We start from the raw sequence: 23,464 nt of genomic DNA, 5'->3' as shown, positions 1-23,464 counted from the left end.
CATCCCAGCAGTCGCCCCCACGACTCCAGCCCGCCCTCCCCTGCCTCGCCCTTCTCACCCATTGCCTCCCTCTCACAGCCCCCAGCGTAAGCCCAGCCCTTTCTCCGAGCCCCGCCACGAGATTTCCCGCTTCCGCGCAGCACTTGGGACCCCGGGCGGCGCCCGGGAGCCTCGCTTCTGCGTTGGGGGGCGGCGTGGGCGTGACGTCATCGCGCCCTGACGTCAGGCCGACGTGCAGCACGGTCTCCTGGGAGACCGGGAAAGCCCTTTCGTACCCGGCAGAATTGAAGTCTAGGTGAGAGACAATGGAAGGCTTCCTTGAGCTCTGGGATGACCCGGTTCCTGGGAGCAGTTCCGGAGCGGAGGCGTGCTGGCACCCGGGGAGAGGGCCGGAAAGCCGAGGCGTGGTCTCGCGCCCAGGGTATGGGCCCGGCGCCTAGCCTCTGACCCCAGCTGCAGCCCCTGTCGTGTCTCCGCAAGCCCGCCGGGCCCGACGCCCTCTTCTCCCCGCGAGTGCGCGGCTCGGCCTCACCCCGCACCCTCCTCCTCCTCCTCCTCCTCCTTCTCCTCTTCCTGCCACCGCAGGTCCCGATGGAACGGGGTTAGAAAGGGACAGATTTCAAAACCCTTGCAGCCGTTTTGGCTGGACTTGCAGTTGGTTTCTGTTTGGAAAATCCCGCCGCTTTAGAAAAGTCTTAGGACGTGAACTTCCGCTTCACCTGACCCTGACCTACTCATCTGTGGGTGATTCACACCAAGGGAATAGTTCTTTAGGGAAGGGCCTGAGAGCTGAACGTGAGTTAATGGCCCAACGTGACACTGGTGTCAGGAAGGGAATCGGAAGTGGGCAATCGGGGACGTGTCTGTATTTTTGACATCTGGCTCGTGATCCTGTCAGAGAGGAGGTTCACAAATACCTAACGCGGCTGCTGCCGGTTATCACCTTACCTCCTGTCTAAGGGCAGTCTACAAAGTGTGTAATGGGAGAGAATAAAAGAGTCTCTTTTGATAAAAAACGCAAAACAATGCAAGAGTAAGTTAAAAATTTCCCTCTTGCCTAAAGGGAAAGAGACCTCTCCTCTCCCTTTCTTGGGAAACCTCTTATTTGTGAGGGCTTCCTCTATTCCTTTAATATGTATGCACATATTTTAAAGACCCAGAATGTTCTTCTGGAGCACCTGGGAGCCATTTCTCTAAAATGTAAACATCAAAGAAGATAAGGCCCCTATCTCCATATTACCTTGAGAGTTTCGTACTTCTAGTAACCACCTGCTTTGTCATAGAGATATGTATTCCTTAGAACAAACGCTCTTAGCTAGCACAGGTGGCTACTTCAATTACCAGTTGAATTTCAAACAAACTATGAAAGAGTATAGCAAGCTGTGTTGAGGACAAGTTATCATTTATCTTGAGAACATTGTATGTAATGGAGTGTATCTGTTTGGCTGTATAAAAAGAGTGGGATTTCCTTCTGTCTTTGTAATCTCAGTAGCAGATTAGCTGTGCTGTGCATCACAGTCTAGTTAAATGCTTATTCAGTAATAAAATTGTTTTCTCTCTGCATCATGGAGAGATTTTCTGGATTGGCAGGATATTTTATTCTTAATTTTTCCTCAATAATCAGACCTACCAATTTTTCCCACTCTGTATAGTAAGGCCACAAAATTGGAATAGATTTAGAATAACGATACTGTTCCACTATACCTTGTTTATAGTGTCTCTAGATCCATGCTCTCAAATGAATTTATGCATGAAATTTTTTTTTTTTTTTAAAGGATTTTCTTATTTATTTATTTATTTATTTATTTATTTTTGGCTGTGTTGGGTCTTCGGTTCGTGCGAGGGCTTTCTCCAGTTGCGGCAAGCGGGGGCCACTCTTCATCGCGGTGCGGGGACCGCTCTTCATCGCGGTGCGCGGGCCTTTCTCCATTGCGGCCCCTCCCGTTGCGGGGCACAGGCTCCAGACGCGCAGGCTCAGCAATTGTGGCTCACGGGCCCAGCCGCTCCGCGGCATGTGGGATCTTCCCAGACCAGGGCTCGAACCCGCGTCCCCCGCATTAGCAGGCAGACTCTCAACCACTGCGCCACCAGGGAAGCCCTATGCATGAAATTTAAAAAGGAGATTTAGTTGGTAATTTTAGGAAAAATTCTGCTCCCAATAGAGTTTAATTAAGATGATGCCATCTTATTTTACCGATGGTGAGCCCATTGTAGAATGGCAGAAATGAGAATAATGAGCTTTCTGTGAGGAATGAGCTCTTGCCACATCACCATGACAGTCTGCCAAACATCAGATGATTATGTACTTGGCCATGTGGGCCTATGTTAACTACGTCAGTTAACTTTACCCCCCATCCCCGCACGCAGAAACACATTATGTTGATGTCAGAAGACAGTCCATTAGCTATTTGTTTTAAACAGCAGCTCATTAAAACGTGGAACTCTGTGCTACCACAGGGGATGGGAAACCCTCTCTTCCACCAATACTTGCACAATTAAAAAAAATACTGCCTCTACAGGAATTTTTGTCATCTACAATTTTCCTGGCACCTTGCTATGTTGCTGGGGTTACTGTCTCTGATAGAGTACTATGCCTCTTCAGTCTCTCTTTGTCAAAATCTTGTCCTGATCAAAAGTAAACCACCTCAGGCAGCCTTCACTAATTCCCTACTCCCATGAGAAAGATAAGACATTTTTTTCCCTGAACTTCTAGATTGTTCCTTGTCTACAACTCCTGGCCCTCAGGCCTTCTTTCCTGCTATGGAATTGTGCCTGTATCATCTTACTCTGCTGTCCCCCTTCACTACTCCTCTGTCTCTCTCTCTCTCTTTCTATATATACATATCTCTCACTCCTGAAACTGGACTGTCTATTCTTTCTCCATATTTGGGAAAGATTTAAAAAAAAAGAACCCAAAGTGCCCCTTCATTCATCTTGTGTGGTTTTATGAAAGTAGTGATAGAGTTTTGTCTTGAATTGTTTTATTAGAAAATGAAAATCTACTAAAAGTAAAACATCTGCATAAAAATTATATAAATGTCCATCTGTGGTAAAATTGGCACTTGGCTTCTCATGCTTTGTTGACTCTTCTGTTCAATGCCTGCCTATCATACTTAACCTGGTAACTCTAAATATCCTTTTCTGTACTTCATCATTCAAACCAGCATTCATGTCACAATTGCCTTTCTTATCTGCTGAACTAAAATACTCTATTTAGATATTTTTTCTAGCAGCTTTTCAGAAAAAAAAAATTTCTTTTAAATGAAACAAATCGATCTGTTTACAATTTTGTTATCCTTATTCTGTATTTGCAAAGCAAATAACTAGTAGTAAACCCCCACAGAAGTTACAATTAGACTGTAAAGTTCCAAAGAGAGAAAGTATTATCTCTAATTCAGTAGTCTCTCTCGAGATCTTTCCTGTTCTACTGGCCTCGTAACTAACTGAAAAAAACCCCATTTGTACCTTTGAACATTGAGTTGATGAAACAAACATCTGTTGCAACAGTTATCACACTTGATCCCCAAATACTCCTAGGAATTTATTTCTTTTAATTTGAATTTTCTTCACATTGTTCTAATTCTGACTATCGCCATCAATGCTTTTAGATTATGTTACTTCAGAGCTCCCTCAGGATATCTTGAGAAATTATGGATCGTCACATTCCCATGCATGCATTACCTGAAGAAATCCAAAAGGTATGCTATTATGTTATTACAGCACAACATTAGGAGCATTTTAACAGATAATTCTAAAACATGGGAGAATGAATTCAGAGGTTTTATATTTATTTTAGTCAGAGGATCTGCAGTGAATTGGTGGGGTAGGGAAGGGAGTAATTGTAATGGTCAAAACTGTAGAATTCAGTGCAAAGGATGTTCGACCTGGGAAAGAAGACAGATATATAATTCTGGCATGGTATTTGACCAGGTGTTTGTGGAGCTCTTGTGAAAAGAGGGCTCCAGCAATGGCCAAATACTATATTTAGATATTTTTCTAGCAGCTTTTCAGAAAACAAACAAACAAACAAAAACTAATTAAAAAAAAAAACCAATGGACGTAAATGGGTCTGTTTAAAATTTTAAGTGATATTTATTCTATATTTGCAAAACAAATAATTAGTAGTAAACCACTACAGAAATTATAATTAGTTTGTAACTTTTTATGATGCAAAAATTTTAAGTGTGTCTCTCTATAAGGGTCTATTTCAGTTTCACCTTAATTCTTATTTTACCATGTTTTAAGGCCTTACATAGATATCAACTCATTTAATCTGGTTAACAATCAATTCTTTTTCACCGTTGCTATGATACTTTCCTCCCTGTTAATTTATAGCTGTCCTCAGGCAAAAGCATTTCTCCCATGTTTAGTTTGGCAATGCATACATTGCTAACAGCATAATTAAAAATATATCTCTTTGAAACTGATTGACAAATTATGAATTAAAACCTCAAACCTTAACTGTCATTAATCATTCAGTTTTTAAAGTAAATCTATAGTCAGCTCTTAATTAATCACCAGTCGTTAGTTTTTAGTTAAAAATTGCAGTCAGCTCTCAGATATGCTTTTATCCTTTGTGCATGTTGTTTTGGGCTGCCTGTTAACATTAATCATGCCATTGATTTAACTTGATGCTTACTTCTACTGCATGTCCTTTAGATTTATGTAAATGGCAATCTAGCAGGAACTGGAAGGGAAGTCCAGTTACCAGAAAAGACCTTTTAAACCATTGCATTTAATTTGCTTCACCTTTTAAGTATGAGAGAGTAAGCACAGAGGGAAGTCAGCTCTGCTATGCTTACCTGAGAAATGGTGCCTAGATGTGTTTGAAGATATGGAGTGTACTATCTCTCCCTCAACTGAGTTACTTCCGTGTACTAGCCTGGTGTGGTAGAGATTAAAAGAAACAAAACAAAACAATCTGCAAGAAACAATACCCATACTCAGATACCAGTCATCTGTCAGGAAGCAGATATATAATGACATGAAAAAAAAAACAACCCTCTAAAAGATACTGTTTGATTTAAATGTCACATAAGATAGTATCTTCTCTGAAAATGGAGAAGGTGGGGAGAGGAATCCCTGAGTATTAGGATGGTTAAGGGAGGATCTTTATGCAGGAGATAGAACTGGAATTGGCCCTTGAAAGCTAAATATTTCTAGAGACAGACAGGGAATAGGGCATTCTGGGCCTAGAGAACAAAAGCTTACTGGTGAGAAGAAACTGGCCAGGTTAGAGAATGTTTAACAACATAAGTGTTTCAAATGCGTGAAAGAGTATATATTTATTTTAACAGAATTTTTATGACTTGAAGAATGCGGTTTTTTTTAATGTTTAAGTAAATTGTTTAAAAATGCTAAAACCAAGCATTTTATAAATATGGTTATATTCTTAAAGCTCGAATGGCAGGCAGCTGTCCATATAGTGCAGAGAGGTGAGGAGGCCAGGAGCAGCTCAGTTGCCTAAGGTCCTGGACAAGTGAGCTGATAGTAGCCCTTGGCCTGCTAAATGTTTAGAGTATAAAGTGCCGCTTTGCACTTTTTCAGACCTAAGTTAGATACATTTGTACAACAAATATTTATCAAGTGCCTATAATGTGCCAGACACTGTTTTGGGTACTTGATGATAAAGCAACCAAAAATATGTACCTGCATCCCACAGCCTATTAAAGCTTGGTCTGAGCATGTCAGTTACTTGTTTTCCATAACTTCTTACCTATATTTGATTCCCCTAGATTGTCCGTAATGTAACTGGTTAAATTGTCTAGTGATCAGCCAGTATATCTATTTAGTCAGCTTGCGTACGTCATTCTATACACAATCATGTTAGATAGATATATAGCTTATAATAGTAATAGGAGTACTTCAGATTACAACCATTTCATTATTATTATTATTATTATTATTATTATTTTTAAAATTTATTTATTTTTGGCTGCGTTGGGTCTTCATTGCCACGCACGAGATTTCTCTAGTTGTGGCGAGCGGGGGCTACTCTTCATTGCGGTGTGCGGGCTTCTTATCGCAGTGGCTTCTCTTGCTGTGGAGCATGGGCTCTAGGCGCGCAGGCTTCAGTAGTTGTGGCTCACGGGCTCAGTAGTTGTGGCTTGCAGGCTCTAGAGCGTAGGCTCAGTAGTTGTGGCGCATGGGCTTAGTTGCTCCACGGCATGTGGGATCTTCCCGGACCAGGGCTTGAACCCGTGTCCCCTGCATTGGCAAGTGGATTCTTAATCACTGCGCCACCAGGGAAGTCCCTATTTCATTATTAAGATAAAACAAATCTTTGTGTTTAATAATGGCTTGGAAATTGTGCTACAGTTCTTTATTGGATAGAAAAAGACATGAGGTGGGTGGATCAGTGTACAGTGACAGAGAGGTCTTTCAAAGGCTTTTTTTTTTTTTTTTTCTTGTTCTTTTGTTAACTTTTTATGTTAGTTTTTATGCTGGCTATTCTTTCTAGAGAAGGCCCTGCTGTGTTTCCTTTTTTTCTGTGTGTAGTCAAGGAAGGTTAGTGTAGAAATCAAGGAAGGGAAGGTAAGGGGAGTCTTTCCTCTTTCTTTCTTTCTGTACTTTTGCTGTATGATATGGAAATGGGATGGTTGATGAAATACATGAAAGATATGTGATAAAGGAAATGAAAATGGCTGTACTACACTGTACTACTAATAGTAAAATAGGTAGCAGTAGAAAGAGTTGCAAGAAAAAGTAAATGTGTGTGTGTGGGGTGGGGGGAGATGGCCACCAAAGGAAAAGTGTGGAGAAGAATGCTGATGATAATAAGCTCTAGTTAGGGAGTCCGTTGCCTGATTAGAAAGCGAAGATTGGGGCTTCCCTGGTGGCGCAGTGGTTGAGAATCCGCCTGCCAATGCAGAGGACACGGGTTCGAGCCCTGGTCTGGGAAGATCCCACATGCCGCAGAGCGGCTGGGCCCGTGAGCCACAATTACTGAGCCTGCGCGTCTGGAGCCTGTGCTCCGCAACAAGAGAGGCCGCAATAGTGAGAGGCCTGCGCACTGCGATGAAGAGTGGCCCCCGCTTGCCACAACTAGAGAAAGCCCTCGCACAGAAACGAAGACCCAACACAGCCATAAATAAATAAAAAAAATTAAAAAAAAAAAAAAAGAAAGCGAAGATTGTTAAATCATGCCCCCCCCCCCTTCCTGCCTGGTCTCATCTTAGGGAATCTTAGGGAAGAAAGAATAAGATAATCTTTTGACTATCACTCCCTAATCTTTTTGCTTTTTATCGCAATTTTTGATTGAGCATAAAACATGTTTCAGGTTCCCATTTCCCCAACTGGCAGAAAATGTAAAACAGGCCCATGGGCTGGACGGCGAGACCATACTTATCCCCTTTGCTGCTAGACTCCACAGCTTACTTCTATATGTACTTAGATCATATCTGTAAATCTACTCTCTAGACTGAGCTGATTCCTACCTGTCTCTGACCTCCGATAAGCAGTAGCTTTGCTAGAATTTTCATCTAGCATTCTGAAAGCAGAATGTACCTGTAATGATAGTATGGTTCTGTGTTTGGGGTTTTATTGCCACAGTTTAAAACTAAAACAGCATTTATAGATCAGCAAAGTAATAATTCTATATCTCTTCCGCTCTTGAATGTCCACCTATCTCAGAGGCATATGGACTCCTCTTTTTAGAAAAAAAGCAATGAATAACTTTCCTTTTTGCTGTTTTTGCTAGAAGACATACACAGAAGTCAGAACAACCTCAACAAATCAGTGGAAAAATCAGTTATTTTGCAAAAGTAGAACTGATCTCTTGTTTTTTTAAATGGTGACAAAATGAGCACTTGTAATAGGATTTCAGCTTCAGGAGATATTTATTACCACAGGACACAAAGTAAAATAAAGAGACCGGAGTTATTTATTTTAGAAAACAGAAGTGGCAGTGCAAGGGCTGGAGAGCACACTGTGCTTTCTGGGATAACAATCCCTTTCCCTACCAGTAACAGCTCATTTTGTCCTGTTTCAGTAAAGTAATTTTAGTACTTTGGAACTTTGAAATTTATTCAGAATAACAGTTTTATATTTCCAAGCACAGATTGTCATTGCCAGAAAAAATAAACTTAATTTTCCAGGTCATTTTGGGGCACTGTGGCTAGGGTCAGATTTTGTGTTCAAAGTAGAGAAAAAAGAGAATATTGTCTTAGAAACATTAGCGCTAGCATCCTGGAAAAGTAGTGATGTGTGTGCGGGTATATGTGTTGTCTTTTTAAGCAACTGTGCTTTTGAAACTAATGACAAAAGAAACATAGGTGTGTCATGTATAATTTGTGTATGAAAACAACATTTCTTAAAATTGCTCAATAAAATTTCTTTATGGATTAATCTCTGGTATTTTAGTCCCAGATTTACATATATATATATATATATATATATATATATATATATATATATATACACACATACACATAGCTTTAAACCATTATCTTTATTGTCAACATTATTTTTTTTTCAGTGATACATATACATGTATCTGTTCTTTTTCAAATTCTTTTCCCATTTATGTTGTTACATAATACTGAGCAGAGTTCCCTGTGTTATACAGTAAGTCCTTGTTGTTATCCATTTTAAATATAGCAGTGTGTACATGTTAATCCCACACTCCCTAACTATCCCTTCCCCCTAACCTTCCCCACTGGTAACCAAAAGTTCTTCTCTAAGTCTGTGAGTCTGTGTCTGTTTTGTAAATAAGTTCATTTGTATCATTTCTTTTTAGATTCTGCATATAACCGATATAAGATATCTCGCTTTCTCTGCCTGACGTACTTTACTCACCATGACAGTCTCTAGGTCCATCCATGTTGCTGCAAAGGGAATTATTTCATTCTTTTTAATGGCTGAATAATATTCCATTGTATATATGTACCACATCTTCTTTATCCATTCCTCTGTCAATGGGCATTTAGGTTGCTTGCATGTCTTGGCTATTGTAAACAGTGCTTCAATGAACAATGGGGTGCGTGTATCCTTTAGAACCATGTTTTTCTCCAGATGTTTGCCCAGGAGTGGGATTGCAGGATCATATGGTAGATCTATTTTTAGTTTTTTAAGGAACCTCCATACTGTTCTTCATAGTGGTTGTACCAATTTACATTCCCACCAACAGTGTAGGAGGGTTCCCTTCTCTCCACACCCTCTCCAGCATTTGTTGTGTGTGAATTTTTTGATGATAGCCATTTTGACTGATGTGAGGGGATATCTCGTAGTTTTGATTTGCATTTCTCTAATAATTAGTGATGTTGAACATCTTTTCATGTGCTTCTTGGCCATCTGTATGTCTTCTTTGGAGAAATGTCTATTTAGGTCTTCTGCCCATTTTTTGATTGGGTTGTTTGCTTTGATGATATTAAGCTGCATGAGCTGTTTGTAAATTTTGAAGACTAATCCCTTGTCAGTCACATCATTTACAAATATTTTCTCCCATTCTGTGGGTTTTCTTTTTGTTTTGTTTGTGATTTCCTTTGCTGTACAAAAGCTTTTGAGTTTAATTAGGTCCCATTTGTTTTTTTTTTTTTTTATTTCCATTATTCTGGGAGATGGATCGAAAAAGATATTGCTGCGATTTATGTCAGAGAGTGTTCTGCCTATGTTCTACTCTAAGAGTTTTATAATCTCCAGTCTCACATTTAGGTTTTTAAGCCATTTAGAGTTTATTTATATGTATGGTGTTAAAGAATGTTCTAATTTCATTTTTTTACATGTGGCTGTCCAGTTTTCCCAGCACCATTTATTGAAGAGACTGTCTTTCCTCCATTGTATAGTCTTGCCTCCTTTGTTGTAGATTCATTGACCATAGGTGCAGGGGCTTGTTTCTTGGTGTTCTGTCCTGTTCCACTGATCTATATTTCTATTTTTGTGCCAGTACCATTCTGTTTTGATGACTATAGCTTTGTAGTATAGTCTGAAGTTAGGGAGCCTGATTCCTCCAGCTCCATTTTTCTCTCTCAAGATTGCTTTGGCTATTTGGGGTCTTTCATTTCTCCATGCAAATTTTAAGATTTTTTGTTCTAGTTCTGTGAAAAATGCCATTGGTAATTTGGTAGGGATTGCATTGAATCGGTAGATTGCCTTGGATAGTATAGTCATTTTGACAATATTGATTCTTCCAATCCAAGAACATGGTATATCTTTCCATCTGTTTGTGTCATCTTCGATTTCTTTCATCAGCATCTTATATTGTTATAGTTTTCTGAATACAGGTCTTTTGTCTCCCTTAGGTAGCTTTATTCCTTGGTATTTTATTCTTTTTGATACGATGGTAAATGGGATTGTTTCTTGAGTTTCTCCTTCTGATCTTTTGTTTTTAGTGTATAGGAATGCAACATTTCTGTGTATTAATTTTGTAACCTGCAACTTTACCAGATTCATTGATGAGCTCTAGTAGTTTTCTGGTAGCATCTTTAGGATTTTCTATGTATAGTATCATGTCATCTGCAAATAGTGACAGTATAACTTCTTTTCCAGTTTGGATTCCTTTTATTTCTTTTTCTTCTCTGTTTGCCATGGCTAGGACTTCCAAAACTGTTGAATAATACTGACAAGAGTGGACATCCTTGTCTTGTTCCTGATCTTAGAGGAAATGTTTTCAGCTTTTCACCGTTGACTATGATGTTAGCTGTAGGTTTGTCATATATGGCCTTTATTATGTTAAGGTATGTTCCCTTTATGCCCACTTTCTGGAGAGTTTTTATCATAAATGGGTGTTGGATTTTGTCAGAAGCCTTTTCTGCATCAATTGAGATGATCATATGGTTTTTATTCTTCAATTTGTTAATATGGTGTATCACACTGATTGATTTGCAGATATTGAAAAATCCTTCCATCCCTGGGATAAATCCCACTTGATCATGGTGTATGATCTTTTTAATGTATTGTTGGATGCAGATTGCTAGTATTTTGTTGAGGATTTTTGCATCTATGTTCATCAGTGATATTGGCCTGTAATTTCTTTTTTTGTGGTATCTTTGTCTGGTTTTGTAATCAGGGTGATGGTGGCCTCATAGAATGAGTATGGGAGTGTTCCTTCCTCTACAATTTTTTGGAACGGTTTCAGAAGGCTAGTTATTAGCTTTTTTCTAAATATTTGATAGAATTCACCTGTGAAGCCATCAGGTCCTGGACTTTTGTTTGTTGGGAGTTTTTAAATCACAGTTTCAATTTCATTACTTGTGATTGGTCTCTTCATATTTTCTATTTCTTCCTGGTTCAGTCTTGGGAGCTTGTACCTTTCTAAGAATTTGTCCATTTCTTCCAGGTTGTCCATTTTATTTACATACAGTTGCTTGTAGTTTCTTATTATACTTTTTATTTCTGTGGTGTCGGTTGTAACTTCTCCTTTTTCATTTCTAATTTTACTGATTTGTGTCCTCTCCCTTTTTTTTCTTGATGAGTCTTGCTAAAGGTTTATCATTTTGTTTATCTTTTCAAAGAACCAGCTTTTAGTTTCATTGATCTTTGTTGTTGTTTTCTTTGTCTCTATTTCATTTATTTCTGCTCTGATCTTTATGATTTCTTTCCTTCTACTAACTTTAGGTTTTGTTTCTTCTTCTTTCATTGCTTCAGGTGTAAGTTTAGGTCGTTTATTTGAGATTTTTCTTGTTTCCTGAGGTAAGATTTTATTGCTATCAACTTCCCTCTTAGAGCTGCTTTTGCTGTATCCCATAGGTTTTGTCGTTGTGCTTTCATTTTCATTTGTTCTAGGTATTTTTTTATTTCCTCTTTGATTTCTTCAGTGATCCATTGGTTGTTTAGTAACATATTGTTTAGCCTCCACATGTTTGTGTTTTTTACAGTGTTTTTTTCTTGTAGTTTATTCCTAATCTCATAGTGTTGTGGTTGGAAAAGGTGCTTGATGTGATTTCAATTTTCTTAAATTTACCAAGGCCTGCTTTGTGGCCCAGCATGTGGTCAGTCTTGGAGAATGTTCCATGTGCACTTGAGAAGAATGTGTATTCTGCTGCTTTTGGATGGAATGCTCTATAAATATCAATTAAGGCCATCTGGTCTAATGTATCATTTAAGGCCTGTGTTTCCTTGTTGATTCTCTGGATGATCTATCCTTTGATGAAAAGTGGGATGTTAAAGTCCCCTACAATATTTTATTATTTTTAAATCACACATTTTATTTTGAGATCATTGTAGACTCACAAGCAGTTGTGAGAAATGATACCAAGAGATCTCATGTACCCTTTCCCCAGCTTCCTCCAGTGGTAACACCTGGCAAAACTATACTACAATATCACAACCAGGATATTGACATTTACACAGTTAAGGATTCTGTCACAACAAAGATTCCTCATGTTACCCTTTTATAGCTGCATTCACCTCAGCCTCCCCTTTTACCTCCACTTTCCCTCTTCCAATTTATGACCCCTGGGAACCATTGATCTGGTCTCCAATAATTTTGTCATTTCAAGAATGTTATAAAAATGGAATCATGCAATATGTAGTCTTTGAGATTACTTTTTTTTCTCTCAGCTGTAATTCTCTGGAGTTTTATACATGTTGTTGTTGTGTTTATCTGTAGTTTGTTCCTTTTTATTGCTGAGTAGCATTCCATGGTATGAATGTAATACAATTTGTTTAACCTGTTGAAGAACATCTGAGTTTTTTCCAGTTTTTGGCTATTATGCATAAAGCTACTATAAATATTCGTGTATAGGTTTTAATGTGAACATATGTTTTTATTTTCCTGTGATAAATGCCCAAGTACAATTGCTAGGTTGTTTGGTAGTTCCATGTTTAGTTTTCTAAAACACTGCCAAACTTTTCCAGAGGGCTATAACATTTTATGTCCTCACCAGCAGTGTATGAGTGATCCAGTTTCTCTGCATCTTTAGCGTTGATGTTGTCATTAGTTAAAATAAATTTTTTTATTGAGGTATAGTCAATGTACAAAATTATATAATTTCAGGTGTACAACAGATTCACAATTTTTAGAGGTTATACTCCATTTACAGTAAAATATTGGCTATATTCCCTGTGCTGTATAATATATCCTTGTGGCTTCTTTATTTTATACATAGTAGTTTGTACCTCTTAATCCCCTACCCCTATCTTGCCTGTCTTCCTTTCCCTCTACCCACTGGTAACCACTGGATTGTTCTCTTTATCTGTGATTATTTTTCCTTTTTGGTATATTCACTAGTTTGTTGTATTTTTTAGATTCCTCATATAAGTGATATCATACAATATTTGTCTTTGTCTGACTTACTTCACTTAGCATAATACCTGCCAAGTCCATCCATGTTGTCGCAGATGGCGAAATTTCATTCTTTTTAAAGGCTGAGTAGTATTCCATTCACATCTTCTTTATCCATTCATCTGTTGATGGACACTTAAGTTGTTTCCATATCTTGTGGCTATTGTAAGTAATGCTGCTATGAACATTGGGGTGCATGTATCTTTTTGAATTAGTGTTTTCATTTCTTTTGGATATGCACCCAGGAGTGGAATTGCTAGATCATATGGTAGTTCTATTTTTAGTTTTTTTTGAGAAACTTCCATACCATTTGCCACAGTGGCTGCACCAATTTACATTCCCACCAACAGTGTATGAGGGTTTTTTCTTCTCTGCATCCCCACCCACATTTGTTGAGTTCTTTTTGATGATAGCCATGCTGACAGGTGTGAGATGATATCTCCTTGTGGTTTTTCATTTGCATTTCTCTAATGGTTAACAATGTTGAGCATCTTTTCATGTGCCTGTTGTCCATGGGAAAAGGTTTATTCAAGTCTTATGTCCATTTTTAAATTGAGTTATTTGGGGTTTTTTTTGATATTGAGTTGTGTGAGCTGTTTATATTTTGATTATTAACCCCTTATCAATATTATCATTTGCAAATATTTTCCCATTCAGTAGATTGTCTTTTTGTTTTGTCAAAGGTTTCCTTTGCTGTGCAAAAGGTTTGATTATGTCCCATTTGCTTATTTTTGCTTTTATTTCCTTTGCTTCAGGAGAAAGGTCAAAAAAATATTGTTGTAATTTATGTCAAAGAGAGTTCCACCTGTTTTCTTCTAGGAGTTTTATGATTTCTGGTCTTACATTTAGGTCTTTAATCCATTTTGAGTTTATTTTTGTATATGATGTTAGAAAATGATCTAGTTTCATTCTTTTACATGTAGCTGTCCAGTTTTCCCAGCACCACTTATTGAAGAGACTATCTTTTCTCCATTATATATTGTTGTCTCCTTTGTCGTAGATTAATTGACCATAGGTGTGTTAGTTTATTTCTGGCTCTCTGTTCTGCTCCAATGATCTGTGTGTCTGTTTTTTCTGTTTCTGTGCCAGCGTCATACTGTTTTGATTACTGTAGCTTTGTATTATAGTCTGAAGTCAGGGAGCATGATACTTCCAGCTCTGTTCTTTCTCAACATTGCTCTGACTATTGGGGGTCTTTTGTATTTCCATACAAATTTTAAAATTATTTGTTCTAGTTCTGTGAAAAATGCCATTGGTATTTTAATAGAGATTACATTGAATCTGCAGATTGCCTTTGGTAGTATGGTCATTTTAACAATATTAGTTCTTCCAGTCCATGAACACAGTATATCTTTCCATCTGTTTGTGTCCTTGTCAGTGTCTTTTATCAGTGTTTTATAGTTTTCCTTACCTCTTTGGGTAGGTTTATTCCTAGGTATTTTATTCTTTTTGATGTGACTGTTTTCTTAATTTCTCTTTCTGATAGTTTATTGTTAGTGTATAGAAATGCAACAGATTTCTGTGTATTCATTTTGTATCCTGAAACTTTACCAGATTCATTGATGAGCTCTAGTAATTTTTTGGTGGCATCCTTAGGGTTTTCTATGTATAGTATCGTGTCATCTGCAAGCCATGACAGTTTTACTTCTTCCATTCCAATTAGAATTCCTTTTATTTCTTTTTCTTATCTAATAGCCGTGGCTAAGACTTCCAATACTATGTTGAACAAAAATGGTGAGAGTGAGCATCTTTGTCTTGTTCCTGATCTTAGAGGAAATGCTTTCTGCATTTCACCATTGAGTATGATGTTAGCTGTAGGTTTGTCGTATATGGCCTTTATTATGTTGAGGTTATGTTCCCTCTATGCCCGCTTTCTGGAGAGTTTTTACCATAAATGGGTGTTGGATTTTGTCAAAAGCTTTTTCTGCATCTACTGAGATGATCGTATGGTTCTTATTCTTCAATTTGTTAATGTGGTGTATTACATTGATTGATTTGCAGATATTGAAAAATCCTTGCAACCCTGGGATAAATCCCACTTGATCATGGTATATGATCCTTTTAATGTATTGTTTGATTCAGTTTGCTAATATTTGGTTGAGCATTTTTGCATCTGTGTTCTTTTTTTGTTTGTGATATTTGTCTTGGTTTAGTATCACGGTTATGCTGGGCTCATAGAATGAATTTGGAAGCATTCGTTCCTCTGCAATTTTTTGGAATAGTTTGAGAAGGATAGGTGTTAACTCTTCTCTAAATGTTTGGTAGAATTCACCTGTGAAGCTATCTGGTCCTGGACTTACGTTTTTTGAGAGTTTTAAAAAACTGATTCAGTCTCATTACTGGTAGTTGGTCTGTTCATATTTTTTATTTTTTCCTGGTTCATTCTTTGGAGATTGTACATTTCTAGGAATTTGTCCATTTCTTCTAGGTTGTCCATTGTATTGACATACAGTTGTTCTTAGTAGTCTCTGATGGTCCTGTGTATTTCTATGGTGTCTGTTGTAACTTCTCCTTTTTCATTTCTGATTTTATTGATTTGGGTCCTTTCTCTTTTTTTCTTGGTGAGTCTGGCTGAAGGTTTATCAGTTTTGTTTATCTTGTCAAAGAACCAGCTCTTAGTTTTATTGATCTTTTCTATTGCTTTTTAAAGTCTCTATTTAATTTGTTTCTGCTCTGATCTTTATGATTTCTTTCCTTCCACTAACTTAGGGTTTTGTTTGTTTTTCTTTTTCTAGTTCCCTTAGCTGTAATGTTAGATTGTTTATTTGAGATTTTTCTTGTTTCCTGAGGTAAACTTGTATCGCTATAAACTTCCCTCTTAGAACTGCTTTTTTACTGCATCCTGTAGATTTTGGATTGTTGTGTTTTCATTTTCTTTTGTCTCCATGTATTTTTTTATTTCTTCTTTGATTTCTTCAGTGAACCATTGCTTGTTTAGTGGCATATTGTTTAGCCTCCACATGGTAGTGTTTTTTACAGTTTTTTTTTCTTGTAGTTGATTTCTAGTCTCATAGCATTGTGGTTGGAAAAGATGCTTGATAGGATTTCAGTTTTCTTAAATTTACCAGGGCTTGTTTTGTGGCCTTGTACATGAACTATCCTGGAGAATATTCCACGTGCATTGGAAAAGAATGTGTATTCTGCTGCTTTTTGATGGAATGTTCTATGTATATCTATTAAGTTCATCTGGTCTAGTGTGTCATTAAGGCCAGTGTTTCCTTATTAATTTTCTGTTTGGATGATCTGTCCATTGATGTAAATGGGGTGTTAAAGTCCCCTACTATTATTGTATTACTGTCAACTTCTCCCTTTATATCTGTTAGTATTTGCTTTATGTATTTAGATGCTCCTATGTTAAGTGCTTGTATATTTGCGATTGTTACATCTTCTTGGATTAAGCCCTTGATCATTATGTAATGTCCTTCTTTGCCTCTTGTAACATTCTTTGTTTTAAAGCCTATTTGTCTGATGCAAGTATTTCTACCCTGGCTTTCTTTTGATTTCTGTTTGCAATGAATACCTTTTTCCATCCCTTCATTTTCTGTCTGTGTGTGTCTTTAGATCTGAAGTGAGTCTCTTGTAGGCAGCATATATACGGGTCTTGTTTTTGTTTCCATTCAGCCACTCTGTGTGTTTTGATTGGAGCATTTAGTCTATTTACATTTAAAGTAATTATTGATATGTATATTCTTATTGCCATTTTGTTAATTTTTTTAAGGTCTTTTTTGTTCCTTTCTTCTTCTTTTGTTCTTTCCTCTTGTGATTTGATGACTGTCTTTAGTGCTATGTTTGGATTCCTTTTTCTTTTTTGTGTGTGTATCTATTATAGATTTTTGGTTTGTGGTTACTATGAGATTTATATATAGCCATATATATATATATATATATATATATATATATATATATATATATATATTTGATTGTTTTAAGTTGTTGATCTCTTAATTTCAAATGTATTTTAACAACCTTGCATTTGTACTCTGCTCCCCTCACGATTATTCTTTTTGACATAGTATTTTGCATCTGATTGTTTTGTGTATCCCTTAACTGCTTATTGTGGGTATAGATGATTTTATTACTTTTGTCTTTTAACCTTTCTACTAGCTTTGTGCCTGGTTGATTTCCTATATTTACTATGTGTTTGCCTGAGCTTTTTCCTGTTGTAATTTTCATGTTTCTAGTTGTGGCCTTTTTTTTTTTGCTTATGGAAATCCTGTTAACATTTCTTGTAAAGCTGGTTTGGTAGTGCTGAACTCTTTTAGCTTTTGCTTGTCTGTAAAGCTTTTGATCTCTCCATCAAATCTGAATGAGAGTCTTGCTGGGTAGAGTATTCTTCATTGTAGGTTTTTCCCTTTTATAACTTTAAATATATTGTACCACTGTCATTAGTTTTTATTATAACCTTTCTGATAGGTGTGAAGTGATAGCTCATTAAAGTTTTAATTTGCATTTTCCTATGGCTAATGATATTGAATATCTCTTCATGTGCTTATTTGGCATCTGTGTATCTTTTTTTTTTTAATTTTTAATTAAAAAAATTTTTTAAATTTTTGGTTGCATTGGGGTTTCGTTGCTGCTGCACACGGGCTTTTCTCTAGTTGCCATGCGTGGGCTTCTCACTGCAGTGGCTTCTTTTGTTGTGGAGCCTGGGCTCTAGGCACACGGGCTTCAGTAGTTGTGGCACATGAGCTCAGTATTTGTGGCTCGCAGGCTCTAGAGCACAGGCTCAGTAGTTGTGGTGCATGGGCTTAGTTGCTCCATGGCATGTGGGATCTTCCCGAACCAGGGATTGAACCCATGTCCCCTGCATTGGCAGGTGGATTCTTAACCACTGTGTCACCAGGGAAGTCCCGTCATCTGTGTATACTTTTAGGTGAGATGTCTCTTCATATCTTTTGACCATTTTCTGATTGGATTTTTTTAAAACTGTTGAGTTTTGAGAATTCTTTACATAATCTAGATACTAGTCCTTTGTCAGATATGTGTCTTGCAAATATTTTTTCCCAGTCTGTAGCTTGTCATTTCATCCTCTTTACAGGGCAAAATTTTAAATTTTGGTGCAATTCAGGTTATCAATATTTTCTTTTATGGTTCATGTTTTTGGTATCAAGTGTAAAAACTGTTTGCCTAGTTTAGATCCTGAGGATTTCCTCCTAAGCTTTTTTCTTCTGAAATCAAATTTTTATGTTTTACATTTTAGTCCTTGACCCACTGTAAGTTAATTTTTGTATGGAGTGTGAGGTTTAGGTTGAGGTCCTTTTTTTTTTTTTTTTTAAACCTATGGATATCTAATTGTTCCAGGACCATTTGCTGAGAAGGCTATTTTTCCTTTACTGAATTGCTTTTACACCTCTGCCAAAAATCAGTTTGGCATATTTATATAGATCTATTTCTGGGTTCTCTATTCTATTCCATTGATCTATGCGTCTATCCTTTGACAAATACCACATAGTGTTGATTAGTGTATAGTAGTATGGCTTGAAATCAGGTAAAATGCTTATCCCACTTTATCCTTCTTTTTCAAGACAGTTTTAGCTTTTCTAGTTCCTTTGCCTTTTCATATAAATTTGAGAAGAATACTGTCTGTATCTAAAAAAACCTGTATTGCTGGAAATGTAGGTTTAGGGGTTTTGGGTAGATGGTCTTTACCAAATTGATTTTTAAATTGGTGGTGCAGCCAGTTGACTTATTGAAAGGAAGGGTCTTGATGGCCTTATGAAATGGTCAGGTGGTCTGTGTTGCTAATGACTCAGAAGGTCCACTGTCCTGTCTCAAAAGGTTTCTCCCAACCTGAATGAAATTCACTAGCTAGACACTCATTGTTTTGAGTAAAGGCATATTTTTTTTAATGTAAAACTTCTTAGAAAGGTTAACATTTTATACTGCTGTCATTTTTACAGCAGTGGAATAGTTTCTCTGTTTCTTTCCTCCTTACGCAAGCACAAAAAGCATGGGATGGGTGGGGAAAGGAAGGAAGAACAATTTTTGGATCAGAGAATGCTTCACTTGCGCAGCAGGAGGTTACTGAGTGCTTTTTCCACTTGAAGCACAGGCAGGAGTTTTGAAAAGGATCTGAAGCCTAATTTAACCTTTTAAAAAATTTGCATCATTTTTATATTAAATAACTATAATTTTAAAAGTACAGATACTACATTTGAGAAGTTTATTTTACAATTTATTTTTAAATGGCTCTGCATTTGTTTAATATACTGCATTTGTTGATGCCTCCTCCAAAGTGCATCTTGTAAAAAGCAAAAGCATCCTGCTAATGATAGCTCTTTTCTCAAGAATGACAGCATGTTCTTATTTTACTTACACAACGAGGTGATATAACACCAAGTTATAAGAATGAAGCACACATTATATTTCACAAAAAACATCTAAGTTTTACTTACCTCATCTGGGAACATAATTTTAGTATTTCATATCTTCTCAAGTTTCACAGAAACGTCCTAAGTAATTAGCCTATGTAGATACAAAGAATTTGAAAGCGTTATTATATTTTCCTGTTGCAGTTTTACTTACAGAAAACTATTTACAATTTAATAGCATTGAAAACTTTTGTTCAATATATTTGTTTTACACAGTGATTCAGGTTGTGCTAAGTGAAGTATAGAGTCTACTCTTATGGACCTATTACTTTATAATTTGTCTTGTTTCCTAGATCATAATGGGTATCATGTTTTGGCTTCCTTTGCTGAACTTCTAGAAGACCCGTTCTACAAAATGTATATTTCACTTATTTTCAGTTTTCTCCACCATGATTGCTATGGTGTAATAACATTTTGATAGCTTTCACAATTGTGAAGTTTATACTGTTTGTATTTTGTACATCAGGCTGCACATAAGCTCCATCCAGCAAGAGTTTTATTTAGAATAAGGATATGGCACTTTCCCAGGAGCAGGGAAAGAACTGTGATTAATAGGTTAAGGATGAAATTTCCTTAGAGTAAGAATATAATTTTCAAATTGATGAGAAGGAACCAAAACTCATGATGGGCAAAGGGATTGTAAGAAAATACCCATATGCTCTGCATTAGTTCAGGTCTCTTGACCTGGATGAATTATATTCCTGGGGACTGATAGTACCTTTCAGTGGGATTGCAGAGCCACTCTTGATGATCTTTGAGAATGCGTAGAGAGTAAGAGGATAATGTACAAATACCATTCCATGTATAGAATGACCATAAATTACAACCAGTGAACTCCCAGACAGGATTCTAGAATATAATATTAAAGGGTGATTTGTGGGCTTCCCTGGTGGTGCAGTGGTTGAGAATCCACCTGCCAATGCAGGGGACACAGTTTCAAGCCCTGGTCCGGGAAGATCCCGCATGCCATGGAGCAACTAAGCCCGTGTGCCACAACTACTGAGCCCGTGTGCTGCAACTACTGAAGCCTGCGTGCCTAGAGCCCGTGCTCCGCAACAAGAGAAGCCACCGCAATGAGAAGCCCGCACACCGCAACGAAGAGTAGCCCCCACTCACCACAATTAGAGAAAGCCCGTGCACAGCAATGAAGACCCAACACAGCCAAAAATAAATAAATAAAATAAATATATTTATAAAAAGAAAAAAGGTGATTTGTGAGGAGATATTAGAGAAAATAATAACCCTTGAGCCAACTTTATGTTCTTGAAGAGAACCAGCACGTAGGCCTTGCCATTCCATTTTGTGTAAAGTCACTAGATCCAGGAACTGTAGTTGACATAGAATATATGGACTTTATGAAGGCATTTGACTAAGTCTGTCTTACTATTCCTAAAGACAATATGAATAAATACAAACTGGTTACACAAATAATTGTGTAGTTTAATAACCAGCTGAAGCACTGTATCTGTAATGTGCAGAGTAGTGGATTAGTATCAACCAAGCAGATATGACATGCCATAGCCTCAACTTTGTCAAATTCAACATTTTTTATCAACAAATTAGATGGATAAAACAACTTGCAAGGATCAATTTTGCAGAAGATACAAAGCTTAGAATTTTCTGGGTACTGAAGTCACTAAAGTCTGAGTTTAAAACATACATATGTATGTGTATATATACATAAAAATATATTTTATTTATTTATATTTGCAGTTATATTTCTTGTTCTGCACTTGCATCTGAAAAGCCAAATGCTCACATAATAGAATGAGGGTTATTGCTTGTAAGGAATAGGTAGCTTTAGGGGAAAAAGAGAGAATAGTGGAGGAAGATTGGGCATGGATCCCGAAGGGCAAGTAGGGCAACTAGGTCTCATCAGGGACTGAAGTAAGGAATTGGAAGTTCACTGGGTATGAGACACTGACTGGTTCCATTTTTTCCTCTCTTACTCTGGATCCACAATGTCTTTTTCTCATCTTCCCTCTATGTGTCTGCTCATTCTTCTCTCTCATCCCAATAATGTGGCTTACTCTGTACATTGCACGTGACCCTTCTTTATTATGGCCACCCTAAAGGTGTCCAAATTGCCTGGTCTTCAACACTTACAGGCCTAGCTGGCTCATCCCAGCTCAGGGCTTGGTTCTTCTAGGTCTTATGTCCAGCCCTCATCCACCACTCAGCCATGGTAGGGTGGATGGGTGGAGGGGGTTTTAGTCATATAACCACACAGAACAGCCAGGACTGTGGAAGGTGGATTCTCTACAAAAGGGGAAATAAGTGGGAAGGAATGGATTGGTATATTCAGTATAATGAGACATGGTTTTACAGTGCAGTGTGTTTTTAAATAGGGGCTTTATTTAACATAAAAGCCAGTTATAGTATATAATGGCAACATATAATTGCCAAAAATACAAAAGACCATTGTGATCTAAGGTTGTGTAAGATGATGTTACTAATGGTATTATTAATGAGATATTATAATGAGGAAAGTTTGAGTCCTCTCTTATTCTGCTTTAGTGAGACCGCTGAAGTATTCAATTCTGGGCACCATACCTTGAAACAGATATAAAACACTGGAACGAGTTCAGAGAAAATTATCTAGAATGAGGAAGAAATTCAAAACTATGTCATATGGGAAACAGCTGAAGGAATTGGAAGTGTTGACCTGGAGAATTAGCAGATACAGAGTGTTCCTAATAGCTGTCTTTAAATATTAGAATAAGGCCTGGGTTATTCCTCATGGTTGCCAGGTGGTCTAGGACCTGTGGATGCTGCAGGGAGGAAGATTTGGGGTCAGCAAAAGAAAGAATTTCCTCATAGACAAAAGCATCAGAGGATGGAACAGGCTGCTTTACAAAGTAGTTTCCCATCACTTGGGATGCTGAAATAGAGTCTGGATAACAACTTATCTAGCTTGGAATAGTCTCAATGAAGCCATCCAGAGCTTGAACCAGGTTATCTTTATGATTTCTTTCAAACTTGTTTTATAAATCTGTAAATTTGGTGTCAGTGACAGTTAGGTGATTGATGTAGTCATTCATCTGTATCCCGTAGTATTATATCATGGTTCTTAATTTGAATTTTTTATTATTTAAGTTTAAATGAGAAAAATGTTACTGTATAAAACATTTTTTTTGAATTTTATTTTATTTTTTTATGCAGCAGATTCTTATTAGTTATCCATTTTATACATATGTTAATCCCAATCTCCCAATTCATCACACCCCCCCGCCACTTTCCCCCCTTGGTGTCCATACGTTTGTTCTCTACATCAGTGTCTCTATTTCTGCCCTGCAAACCGGTGCATCTGTACCATTTTTCTAGGTTCCACATATATGCGTTAATATACGATATTTGTTTTTCTCTTGCTGACTTACTCTGTATGACAGTCTCCAGATCCATCCACGTCTCTAAAAATGACCCAATTTCGTTCCTTTTTATGGCTGAGTAATATTCCATTGTATATATGTACCACATCTTCTTTATCCATTTGTTTGTCGATGGGCATTTAGGTTGCTTCCATGACCTGGCTATTGTAAATAGTGCTGCAATGAACATTGGGGTGCATGTGTCCTTTTGAATTATGGTTTTCTCTGGGTATATGCCCAGTAGTGGAATTGCTGGGTCATATGATAATTCTATTTTTAGTTTTTTAAGGAACCTCCATACTGTTCCCCATAGTGGCTGTATCAATTTATATTCCCACCAACAGTGCAAGAGGGTTCCCTTTTATCCACACCCTCTCCAGCATTTGTTGTCTGTAGATTTTCTGATCATGCCCATTCTAAGTGGTGTGAGGTGATACCTCATTGTAGTTTTGATTTGCATTTCTCTAATAATTAATGATGTTGAGCAGCCTTTCATGTGCTTC

The 23,464-nt window shown here is 37.4% G+C and overlaps 1 protein-coding gene across 1 annotated transcript in view; it reads left to right on the top strand.

Moving 5' to 3' along the window:
• Positions 1-205: 205 nt before the first annotated feature.
• Positions 206-23,464, top strand: part of LEKR1 (leucine, glutamate and lysine rich 1) — a 268,126-nt gene continuing 244,867 nt past the window's right edge. Inside the window, exons 1-2 of the mRNA XM_007164823.2 lie at positions 206-295; positions 3,609-3,698. Coding sequence (XP_007164885.2) covers positions 3,651-3,698 — 48 coding nt within the window. The 5' untranslated portion in view covers positions 206-295; positions 3,609-3,650. The remainder of the gene's footprint in view (positions 296-3,608; positions 3,699-23,464) is intronic.

This window comes from Balaenoptera acutorostrata, chromosome 4 (assembly GCF_949987535.1).
Source record: "Balaenoptera acutorostrata chromosome 4, mBalAcu1.1, whole genome shotgun sequence".
In the NCBI taxonomy this organism is placed as follows: domain Eukaryota; kingdom Metazoa; phylum Chordata; class Mammalia; order Artiodactyla; family Balaenopteridae; genus Balaenoptera; species Balaenoptera acutorostrata.
The sequence above is the reverse complement of the archived record's forward strand: the minus strand, read 5'-3'. Positions and strand labels throughout refer to the sequence as shown.